Source organism: Mauremys mutica, chromosome 12, assembly GCF_020497125.1.
Source record: "Mauremys mutica isolate MM-2020 ecotype Southern chromosome 12, ASM2049712v1, whole genome shotgun sequence".
NCBI classification, from domain to species: Eukaryota; Metazoa; Chordata; order Testudines; family Geoemydidae; genus Mauremys; species Mauremys mutica.
This window is the reverse complement of record NC_059083.1, coordinates 69,768,119-69,780,008: the sequence shown is the minus strand read 5'-3', so window position 1 is coordinate 69,780,008 and position 11,890 is coordinate 69,768,119. Positions and strand designations below refer to the sequence as shown.

General features: G+C 49.6%; 1 protein-coding gene across 1 annotated transcript; it reads right to left on the bottom strand.

Moving 5' to 3' along the window:
- Positions 1–1,913: 1,913 nt before the first annotated feature.
- On the bottom strand, positions 1,914–11,709 carry LOC123347009 (CMRF35-like molecule 1). The gene is made up of 6 exons (XM_044984433.1): positions 11,547–11,709; positions 10,239–10,377; positions 5,832–5,941; positions 3,753–3,805; positions 3,156–3,296; positions 1,914–2,366 (listed from the first exon to the last, which is right to left on the bottom strand). Exons 1-6 carry the CDS (start codon positions 11,707–11,709, stop codon positions 2,214–2,216), a joined length of 759 nt encoding a protein of 252 aa, XP_044840368.1. The 3' UTR covers positions 1,914–2,213.
- Positions 11,710–11,890: the final 181 nt, after the last annotated feature.

Genomic DNA, 11,890 nt, shown 5'->3' with positions numbered 1-11,890 from the left:
GTGATTTTTCTCTTTGGTGGTAGTACAGGCTAAGGAGTCAGGTATCGTTGAGCACAAAGTGCAGATAGACCAAAAAAACCACAAAAAAACAAAAACACCTGCCAGAGATTTCATCCCTTCAGACAATGGGAAACAAGCTTCAGCGCAAAAGCAACTCATCCAGATATTTGCCTAGTTTTACACCAGGCTACATAAAAAGCACTGGCGAAGTCAGTAAAACCTAAAATTTCAGACAGACCATGACTTGTTTATACTGCTCTGTATACTATAGACTGAAATGTAAGTACAATATTCATATCCCAATTGATGTATTTTATAATTATATGGTAAAAATGAGAACAAGCAATTTTTCAGTAGTGTGCTGTGACACTTTTGTATTTTTATGTCTGATTTTGTAAGCAAGTAGTTTTTAAGTGAGGTGAAAAGTGAGGGGACTGGATTGGAGACTGAAGCCAAGCATATGGAGTAGGCTGCGCTTCCCCAAGCAGGCAGCCAAATTTTACAGACTAAGGCAGGGAGTGGCTGCAGTACCAAGTGTGGCCTTGCAGGGGACACTGCCGAGCTGTCCCACTTCGCACAGCCTGCTTCTGTGTATGTTTATGTGAATGCCAGATCAGGGGTTTAGAGCCAGGCTGGGATGGCTCCCCGGTTGCATGCACTCACCTCACTCATTGAGTTTAACGGTCTCTTAGGAATGATCACCTAATGTCACAGGGTGAGCTGAGCCTGAAAGGGGTTCATAGGCCAGCTCTGACCTGGCCTTGGATCAGGCAACTGAAGGCCCTGTGGCTGCAGGCGGTACCTGCCATACAATGCAGTCTGGGGCAGCAGAGTAGGGGTCGAGTGGTGGCTGTCTACAGTGCTCGTGCAAGAGCTCCGGGAATGGAGCCAGAAGAGGCTTAGCTTGCAGGGAGCCTAGGAAGGAGTTGGTGGGAGAGACTTGAGGAAGGGCTGAGTTAGAAGCTCAAGGGGAGGGTCAACTGAGGAAGGTCTGAGATAGCCCTGTGGGAATAGAGATATGGGGTGGGGGCTGGAACAGACAGCTGTCTCGTTAGTTAGCTCAGTTCTAGGGGAGGGACCACGCTCCCTGACAGAAGGGTGAAGGGTTACTTGTTAGTCTGGAAGTGGAAGGCTGTGGAGGATCCTGCGCTAGGGGCTGAAGGCGTATTTGAGCCTGAGAACAGGGCTGCAGCTTTCTGAGCCCAGTGAGGGCTGTGCGCCATTCTTTGGTTTGGATTTTTCCATTGGACTGGGACAGATCCCTAGAAGGGGAGGAATTGAGCTTTGGACCAGAAGGTCAGTAGTATCACAGGCTTGTAGGCCTCTGTGAAGGACCATTGACCCAGAGGGGAAACTGAAGCATGAAGCACTTCATGCCAGCCCAGTCCAAGCTGACCCTCTTGCATCTAGTCCGACCTCCTGCCTAGCTCAGGCCATATCTCTTCACACAGTAATTCCTGCACCAGTGACTGAACTAGAGCCTGTCTAACAGAGCAGCCATTTTATACATCACATATGGAGGGCTAGTGAGTAACGCTGGACTGAGAGTTGTCAGCTGGAAGGGGTCAAGCCCGTGGTGTAAAAGTTGGCAGCAGTTCTCGCCTCGTCTGTCGGCTGCATCTCCCCGGAGCTCTGCTTGTTCATCCAGATCCCAGTGCAGACAATGCAAAGCAAGACTGGAATTTTCAGGAGGACCAGGGAACAGAAATAGATGGTGTAGAGTTGGCAACTGTGTAGACAGAGAGAAATATATAGAGCTCGGTGTATGAGATCAAATGTATCCCACCAAAACACACCTGGATCTGACACCCTCTTATTGAGTCATTCCAAGGAGCTCAGTCCAGAAGAGAGAAAAGAGCTTTTTATTAGCAATTGTCTAACTTTAAAGCAGGAAATTCTGGCAGACAGAGGGGGAGTGTGCCAAACCTGCAGACCCACACAAAGTCCTTCTGAAGGTGAAGCCACCAGGAATATGTTCTATTTCCAGTTGATGTGAAGAACGAGAAGCACTGAGCGGTAAGTAAATCTGTGAAACAGTCTCACTGGGAATGAAACACAATCAGCAGCAACACTAGCATCTCAGTACAGGGGACCTGGCATAAGAATAATGGAGGAACAGGAATCTGAAAGTGTCTATGTAACAGCAGGGAAATGAGAACAAGCTGCTAAAAATTCCAACAGTAGGAGGGGGAATGTTCCAAGAGCATTGAGCTTCATCCAGTATTTTTTTTCCCACGCTTTCCTTGATGACGAGAGGGGGATGTCCTACTGCGTGTGTTTGGATTCAGATTGGCATAGGTGGTCTGCTGATGTGAGGTCATAAATTTCACTGTGCCAGGAACAACCTCTTCTGTCGATCTTGAAGCCTGAAACAAAAGCACCATGAATCAGAGGATGCAGATTATTTTGGAGAGACTCCAGGCACCAGTGAAAAATGACCTCAACTGATTCTGTTGCACTTTCCTGTAGAGTTCATTAGCTGTTGCCACTAGATGAGACTAGTGATCTTTAAAACAGAGGAAAAGACTCTGTGCAGGACACTGTTCCCTCTAAGCTCTGCACGTGTGCGTGTGCACACAGATCCTAAACATCGCGCACACGGCGAAATACTGCGCACAAAAGTTTTCACAGAAGAAATTTTTTGCGCACACGACCTGTCATAAATTAGAGGGAACATTGGTGCAGGAAGGGCCAGAGGGAAGAATTTGCCCACAGATTCTCTTCATTACTTAATTACTCCATCAGCTAGTGGGAAAATGTCTCTTTTCCATGGAAAATTAGGACAAACTCAAATATTTTTGGCATTTCCATGGAAAACTTGGACTTATCAAAAAAATCAAATAACCCCAAACCAATTTTCTTTTGTTTTCAGCAACAAAAACCAAAAACAATTCCAGTTGAAAACTGCCCCAAACTGCAAAATGTTTCAGTTTTGGGATATTTGGTTTTCTGATGAAAAATCAAAACTTCGTGTGGAGGCCAGATGCTATGAATTCTTTAGTTGAAAATCCAATTTTCCATTGGAAAAATGGTGATGGAAAACATCTGACCAGTCTTATCCCTTGCTCTGGTCTCATGAAGAATTCTCATGCTGGTGACTTACGCTCTCCAGCAGCACTCAGCTAACAGTGGTAACCATTGGGCTTTCTTCCTACCTGGGTCTCATGTGCGGCATTTTCATAGACATCCTCATCAGCTGCTGAGTCGGGTGTCTCCTCCATGGGCATGCAGATGGCTGCCTTACAAGAGGCTGCAGGATCACTGGTAACGAAGGACGACGGGGTGTTTCCAGGTACCTGAAACAGGCATGTGAGGTGTTCAGAACAAAGAGAAACTCTGAGTCCCTTCTTCCCAAAGTGCCATATTATAGGGCTAGAGAAGCCAGGGATCAGTTTCTCCTCTGCACCTTTGCTGAATGTGTTTGAATAACGACCCCTAAACAGAGTCATCAGTGGGGCTTGAATTTGACCCTTTCAGCATTAAACGCCACCACTTACGCTACAGCAGTAACTGCTAAGTGGTAGTTGTAGTAAACTCTTCTATGTGGACCAGCCACTAGAGGGGGAGAAAGTCACACGTTGTGCTAGCGTGGGTCACATCTGCAGTTACTTCAGCACAGGGGAGACAGATGCCCCCTTTCGAGGGCTGATATTCAGCACTAGGTGACCGATCCTTGGAACACTGCCTTTCTCAGCTTTTGAGCAATGTGTGAACCATTCTAAACTCAGGCATCTGCCTCGGGTCTGCCTTACCAGCCGATAGGGATGGAAGTTCTTTTCCCTTTGTCCAGATGCTCTCTCAAGGGCTGAAAGAACCAGAAAGAGAAGTGCATCAAAGGAAGCCAAGCTATTTTTAGGTACGTCTAGGTGTTTCTAAGGCCCTCGGCACACCAATAGCCGAGCACCTCGATGCAGTGCCAGGTAAATGAAGCTCTCCTCGGAAAAGGCGTAACACTTAGCAATTTTCATCATCTAAGGGCTTTTTGAGAATGAGTTTGGGAAACACTGGATTGTCTGGGTACCTATGTAACCCACTGAACTTGGGTGACCCAGTGGTGCTAACATGGACTCAGCCAAGTTGGCCTAAATTGGTGGTTCTCAACCTATTTACCATTGTGGGCCGAGTCCAATACTACCTGGATGACCCTGAGGGTGTCACATGGGCCACAGCGCTGTACTGATTGGGCTGCAAGTGGCCTGCAGGTCGCAGGTTGAGAACCACTGGCCTAAATGAACCAAGTGAACCTCCCAGTACAGAAGTGGTTCTAAGTCTGTGGATCCCCAGATCCACTCTGCTTTTCACTGCACGTGAAAAGTGGTAACATTGACACTACAGCGTGTTTGCCCTTCTTCCACAGCTCAGCCCCTCTCTCCTGCTACCAAGAGGTTAGGAGTCTGCGGATACATTTGGCAAGGAGAGGCCAGAGCCAGGCAACACTACCCAGGGAGGACTTCCCATAGTTAAGCACTGCGGAAACTTGCCAGAGTTTAACACCGGTCCGACTGGCCTCAGCTTCACATGGTGGGATCATTATGCCCAGCTTTGGGAGCGTGTCTTGGGAGCCAGCCATGCTGCCAAAGGAGAGTCGGCTGCCACCAGCAATGCAGAGAGATATTGGAACAAGATGGCCTCAGGCTCTGTGTACTTGTAACTAGTGTGAGATGCAAATAGAAGATCTTGGGCATGTGCCAGCAGCATTTAAACCCAGCAGGCTCATGTGGTTAATGTGGCTCCAGGGTAATGGAGTGCAAACAGGTAACCAGGTAAGTCACTTTGGGTGTGAATGACACCCCATAGGATAGCAGTCGGAGGGCGAACGCCATGGCTGTGGGTACAGTGGAATGGGGATGCCCTGATATAACCCCCACCAAAATAGTTAAGTTGCTTCCATAGAGGTTTAATTTTTTTGAAAGAAGGTGCAGGATAAACTGATATAAGACCGTTTGTGTGTGGACACAAGACATTTCCTGCCGGGAGAAAGCGAAGTTAAACTGGTGCAGCTTTCTCATGTAGACAACCCCTGGCTCTTCTGCTTTGTGTGTGTGATATACAGGCAGGGTGGGGAAAATCATTAACTTTCCTTTTGCTTTCTAAACAGTTGCAGGGTTCTTTCTTACCATGTGCCAGAGCTAGTAAAAGAGAACTCCAGGGTTTTACCCCCATGTATGAGGCTCATTAAAGCCCAGCTGCAGGTCATTGAAGCTAAGAGGAAAGATCAGTGTTACTCAATACAAGGAGGTCTTACAGAGGTTGTTCCAGGAAGGAAGGAATTGGTCTCTTTGCTTCTGGCCATGAGAATCTGGTTAGCCCAGCTGTGGCTAATAAAGTCAGAGGTTCAGCAATTCCCAGAGTGCAAAACCCAAGCCAGCTTGGGGCTTTGGAGGTGCAGAAAGCCTTTGTAGCAGCCGCTGGCAAGGAGCTGGAGATTCCCCATCAGGTTAGTGAGAGACCCCCTACTGCTGTGTTTCTCAGTTGTTTTCTTTTGATTTGTATTGGAACGTATGCACTTTAAAAAATTGCAGGCTTCTTAGAAATAAACATGCCCACCCATCCAATTAGCCTGTGGTAGGTGCCTATGCTAAGACTGGGATTGGGGGTTCTTGGGGTTTGATCCTGTCAAGACCTGCTGCCTTCCAATTTTCACATGTGTGAGGGGTTGCTGGGGTAGGAGTGACTGTGGCTAGATGCTTGTGATATATTTGGAGACAGTTTCTCTGCAGTTACGTTTCATGGAAGCAGCACTGTGGGTCAGAGAAATGAAACTGAACATGCAGGCTGCACTGAGCGAAGGTTAAAATGGCTCATTACTTGGGAAAGTGATATTTTTTTACCTTTGTTTCTCCTCTGCGACATCCTTCTAAACAGTACAACCATGAACAGAATCAGCAGTAGAACCAGCAGGAGGCATGGTGTCAGGATATGGAGGACTGGGTCTGTTGTACTAAAAGCAAGAGGAAAAGAGAGTCTGTTTCTACCTTGCTTGATACTTGCACTTTGTTTAGGTAGAATTTTAATCAAAGAACGCGTTGCCTTTGACTGAGACGTGTGAGTATTACCCCCATTTTGGAGAGAGAGAGAAACTGAGGCATGGCAGTTTAGTGACCATCTCCACTGTGGTACAGTGAGACAGTGGAAGAGCTGGGAACAGCATCTGGATCTCCTAACACCCTGCCGTACAGTCTAAGTGCTAGTCTTGCAAATCTCCAGTATCCACTGCACCCAACACCCATTCCTCTGCAGTTTAGCCCTGCTGAAGAACAGTACCCGCTGCACTGTAATCCAAAGGACAAGGTTGCATAGGATACCTGGACAGACACAAATCTTTAACTGTCCCCGGACCCCACCTCCTCCTGGGGCCCTATTGTGATCCTGGGAGACCCTGCCTACCCATTAATGCTGTGGCTTATGGAGCCGGACACGGGGATCCTTGACTGCAGCAAGGAGCAGTTCAACAACAGGCCGAGCAAGTGCAGAGTGACTGTTGAGTGTGATTTTTTTGGCCACTTAAAGGCCTGCTGGAACTGCCTATACGGGAGGCTGGACCTGGCCGATGACAATATTCCTGTGCTTATAGCCGCATGCTGTACACTCCATAATATTTGTGATGGGAAGGGTGAAAGCTTCACTTGGGGCTGGACCACTGAGGCTCAGTGCCTGGAGGCTGAATTTGAACAGGCAGAGACCAGGGCTGTTAGAGGGGTGCAGCATGGGGCCATAAGGATCAGGGATGCCTTGAGGCAGCAATTTGAAGCTGAAAGCCACTAATATTTGTTGCTATGCTCGGGAGTACAGTGCTTGTAATGCTAGGAGGTGATCGTGATTGGTGCAGACGATGCACTGTGAAGGTTTAAGAAAATTGCCTGTTGCTTTGCAGGGCTCTGTTTGCTTTCAGTTAATGGAATAAAGATTGCTTTCAAACCAACACAATTCTTTTATTAAAAAAACAACAATCAGGGGAAAGAGACAACAAAAAAAATCTCAGCACTGAGGGGGATGGGGAAGGGAGGGCCCCTGGAGGAGGTGGGGTCTGGGGACAGTTAAAGATTTGTGTCTGTCCAGGTATCGTATGCAACCTTGTCCTTTGGATTACAGTGCAGTGGGTACTGTTCTTCAGCAGGGCTAAACTGCAGAGGGACGGGTGTTGAGTGCAGTGGGTACTGGGGGGTTCGCAAGGCTGGACTGTGACAGGGCAGGAGTGGATGCAGCGGGTACAGACTGGAGCCAGGCGGTTGATAACAGTGTGTTGGCGGTGTCTGCGGGGGCGCATGGGAAAGAGTTTTGCGACAGCAGATGCAGGGGAGGGCGGGCGCGGAGCTGCTTGGTTTGCAGGCCTAGTAGCGCCTGGAGCGTGGCCGCTTGGCGCTCCATAACACTCCGTGGCTTCGTCCTGGCACGCCATGTTCTCCTTTCGGTCCCTCTTCTTGCTGTCCTGACACTCCTTCAATTCTTGTTTTTTGGCTACAGAGTGCGTCATGACATCACGCAGAAAGTCCTCTTTAGTTCTTCAGGGCTGCTTTCTAATTCTGCCCAGCTGTTCAGCCGGCGATAATAAAGAGGGAGGCTGGACTCCCAAGGTCATCTCTGTGAAGCCAAAATGCAACATTTTACAGAAGCAGTATTGGTTGCAATGCACAGAGCACTGATTCAGTGATTTCAAACACAGCCACTGCTCACATACCTGTCACTGACTGGTTGATCCCAGGCAAGCGCACGTGAGCCACAAGACCCCCACAATGGTGAGTAACCGCAGGGGCAGAGGAAATCACCGTTCCAGGACTGTAGTGTACACTGGGCATGTGGCTCTTGAGAAGAGCCAGCACTGTAGGGGGGGCCTTATAATCAGTTTTGTCCCCACATTTTCCACAGGCTGCGTTCATATGGAAGGTATCTCACTGCTGAGGGTGAGCAAGGAGTCAAGGGAGGGTCTTCTCCAAGACTGCGGCTTCCGCCCTGGCCCTTATGCGGCTCGCTGCAGCAATGGTCCCCACCCCTGCCCTGTGATGGCAGAGTGGGGTGGGAAAGTTACCCTTAATGGGGCAAGAGACAAAGCAGCTCTGCCAAAGAACCTGCGTCGGTGGATTGCCCAGTGTCTCCATGAGAGTTTCCTGGAGATCTCTGAGGCAGTTTCCCGTGAAGTGAGGGAGTCAATCAACACCCTGTTCCGCTGCTCAGACTAGGCATGTGGTGGTACGTGCATCATACAGACACAAGCCTGCTTTCTGCAACCCTCCTGCCCCCAACAACTTGCTTCAGCAATTCCCAAAGTCAAAGCTACTTACCAGGGGCCTCCTCTCCTGTTTGCACTTCACCAAGCTCCGACTGCTGTGACCGGCTGGCCTCTTCTGGGGTAGAGAAGAGCTCCTGGCTGCATGCATCTTTGACCTCCCAGTCATCCTCTGCCTCTGGGTCCCTCTCCACATCCTCATCCAAGATTTCCTCCTCCTGTCTCGGTCCACTCTCGACTGGCACGCGAGCCACCGAAGTATCCACAGCGGCCTTCACAGTGGAGGTGGGGTCACCACCGAGTATCGCGTCCAGCTCTTTGTAGAACTGGCAGTTCGTGGGTGCAGCACCAGAGCGGTGGTTTGCCTCCTGCACCTTGTGGTAGGCGTTCCGCAGCTCCTTCACTTTGACCCTGCACTGCAGTGTGTCTGGTCATGGCTCCTTTCTGTCATGCATTGTGAAATCTATCCACAGGGATCATAATTCCTACAGCTGGAGCCCAGCTGGGACTCGACAGCCTCTTCTTCACAAATGCTGATGAGGTCCAGCAGCTCGGCATTGCTCCAGGTCGGGGATCTCCTGGTGCGTGGAGCAGGCACGGTCACCTGGAAAGATGTGCTGAGACCACTGCACGCATCACCGAGCAAACAAGAAGGGGACTTGCAAAATTCCCAAGGAATTTAAGGGGTGGGGCTCACGGTTGGTCACCTGAGAGCAGGGCAGTAGAGTTCAACCCGATGACCAGAGAGACAAGAACAAGCATTGTGGGACACCTCCTGGAGGCCAACTGCAGCACCGTAATCAACCAGGGTGTCTACACTCGCACCGCAACACTGTAGCCCCAGCGCAGAAAACTGTACATCTCTCATTGGGGTGGCTTTTTTTTTTTTAACAGCGCTGCAAGTGCGCAGTTTCTGTTCACTAAGTGGCTTGGCAGTGTATACACCTTGGGAGTTACAGCGCAGAAAGCTGCTTTACTGCGCAGAAACTTGCCAGTGTAGACAGATGCTATTGGAGTTGAGCTTGTCTCTAAACCTCCAGCACTATGGGTGTCCTCTGCAGGGAGTGCCTGCCCTTGGAGGGCAGTGTAGAAACCCCAGCTCTGCCAGAACGCTCCATGAAACAAGCTCCCTCACAGTACCCTTTTGTCAGGGGCTGTGGGTCTTAACAGCCGGTATGTTCCAACATGCCACCAGAACGCAAACCTGAACAGTCCTTGGATCTGAGTGAGAAAACCCAAAGGGTCCTGACTGGTTCCCTACTTCTATTTAAACTGAGAAGAGGTACGGGAAATGGTCTGTGCGACTGAGTTTTTCCATGCTTACGTCTGCCTCCCCCGGGCTACCAGCTCCTGGTACCTGACATAGGCGCCAACTTTGTGGGTGCTCCACCCCTGGAGCACCCATGGGGAAAAATTAGTGGGTGCTCTGCACCCACCGGCAGCCAAGCTCCCCTTCCCCCCCCACATCCTCCTCCGCCTCCTCTCTGAACGTGCCGCGTCCCTGCTCCTCCGCCTACCTCCCAGGGCTTCTCAGCTACCGCCAAACAGCTGTTAGGCCACTCCAGGAGGGAGAGGGAGGAGGAACGGGAACGTGGAGTGCTCAGGGGAGGAGGCAGGGAAGAGGGAACCAGGGCGGAGATTTGGGGAAGGAGTCAGAATAGGGGCAGAGAGGGGGTGGAGTTGGGGTGGGGACTTTGGGGAAGGGGTTGGAATGGGAGTGGGGCCTCATGGAAGGGGTGGAATTGGGGCGGGGCCGGGGGCAGAGCTGGGAGCAGAAGTCAACGCCCATGGTACCTGACTCTGACATCCTGATCTGGGGCACCTTGTGAGCCTGGGCCTCTGGTCTGTCTTGGACTCTGATCTCCTGGTAACACCTTACTCTTGGTCTGCCCTCTGGCCTATCTCAGATACAGGTCTCCTGGTATCCAGACCTGGCCTGGCTCCTGCTCTGACCACTAGGTCAGACTTTCCACATCCTGGTCATGACCCCTCTAGAATGTGCCTGGACACTCACCTTGCAGGAGGGTCGCTGCTGTGAACGGTGGAGCTAGATTCAGCCACTTGAGGGGCAGTCCATCTGAAAGGAGGCTCAGTGGAGGCAGCATGAACTGTTGTCTCTCTCATTGGTGCTGGCGGTGGTGAGGCAGGAACAGCTGTGAACAGGCAGGTTTAGCTGCATTAACAGTCTTCTGACTTTTGCAGAATATTTTGGCTTCATATTAACTGAATATGTACCTGCCTTTGCTTTCAGGGTATTGAACACCCTGTTTCTGCATTTGCTGGATGACTCCTATTAATAATACCCGGCTCTTACATAGCAGCGACGTCTGGCGCTTTGGTTTTAACCCTGTGACTCTACTTATATCTCCTGGTTTGTTTTTTGCGGACTGAAACCGTAAATAGCTATTAAAGATTTAGAAAGATGAAGCTTGGTTTCCTGTGCAGTGATCATGTCCTGCCCCATCTCCTTACAAATACAGTATTAACGGCCTGACTACGATGCATGCAAAGCTCCAGTTAACTTGTAACGAGAGTTTGACTTTCAGCAAAAATATCCCAGCTCAGGGCGGACACAGCCAAGTTGCTGCTGCACATGTGTGACTTAAACGTTCCGTTTGGTTACTAGGGTCTCTATCTGCCGGCTTTTCTGGCCTCCCCTCTTCTTCTCCAGGCCATCCTACCCCAAGTCAGTATTCGTCCCTACACCAGTTTCTGGCACTTATTTATACTGGAGCTTGGGAATTGTCGTACTGGATCAAACCAGTGGTCCATGTCGATGTGCCTCTGACAGTGGCCACTACTTTAGAGGAAGGGGCAAGAGTCCCATAATTAGGGAATAATCTGCTCATAGGGGACACCTCTTCCAGCTCCCCTCAGTTGGTGGCTGGTTTTTGCCCTGAAGCAGGAGGGTTTATTAGGGGGAAGGGATAGCTCAGTGGTTTGAGCAGGGGGTTGGACTAGATGACCTCCTGAGGTCCCTTCCAACCCTGAGATTCTATGAGATCCCTTATACATTTGTCTTCAATTTAGGCCTGGTCTATACACACAGTTGCACTGATTTAACTACACATGACTTTAAACCAATTTAGTTAAACTGGTACAACTTTGTGCTTGGACATTCCTAGATCCCAGGTTTGTTTTTATCAGTTTAGCTTACATCTTTGTACATAGACCAGTCCAAACGTGCATTGCAATAATTATGTTTGGTTACAATTCACACCCCTTGGTCCAGCATAAGTCTGTGTGCAGACACTTTGGAATAAGTGTCCTTAAATTTGACTTAAGCCAGTAAAAATCAAAGAAGACTCATGCAGAAACTTACCTGGAAGAACGTTCACTTTCACAGAGAACATGAGATCCCATCCCAGTCTGTCTATCCCACACCAGTAAGTCCCGGAGTCTCCCTCTGTGAGGTTTTTCATGGTCACTATGAACGTGCAGAAAGTGTGAATGTCTTTGATGGAGACTCTGTTGTGCTTCACCATTGCCTCTGACCCTGTTGTAACAACTACGAGGCAGGATGTCGAAGTTGTTCCTCTGCACCAGTATTTAATATGATTCTCATAGCCTCTGCCATACCAACACTGTACCGTGAGCACTCCGCCCAGGGGACCTCTTACCTCCTGAGGGCCAGTCAAGGCCCAACATCCTACAAAAAAAAAAACA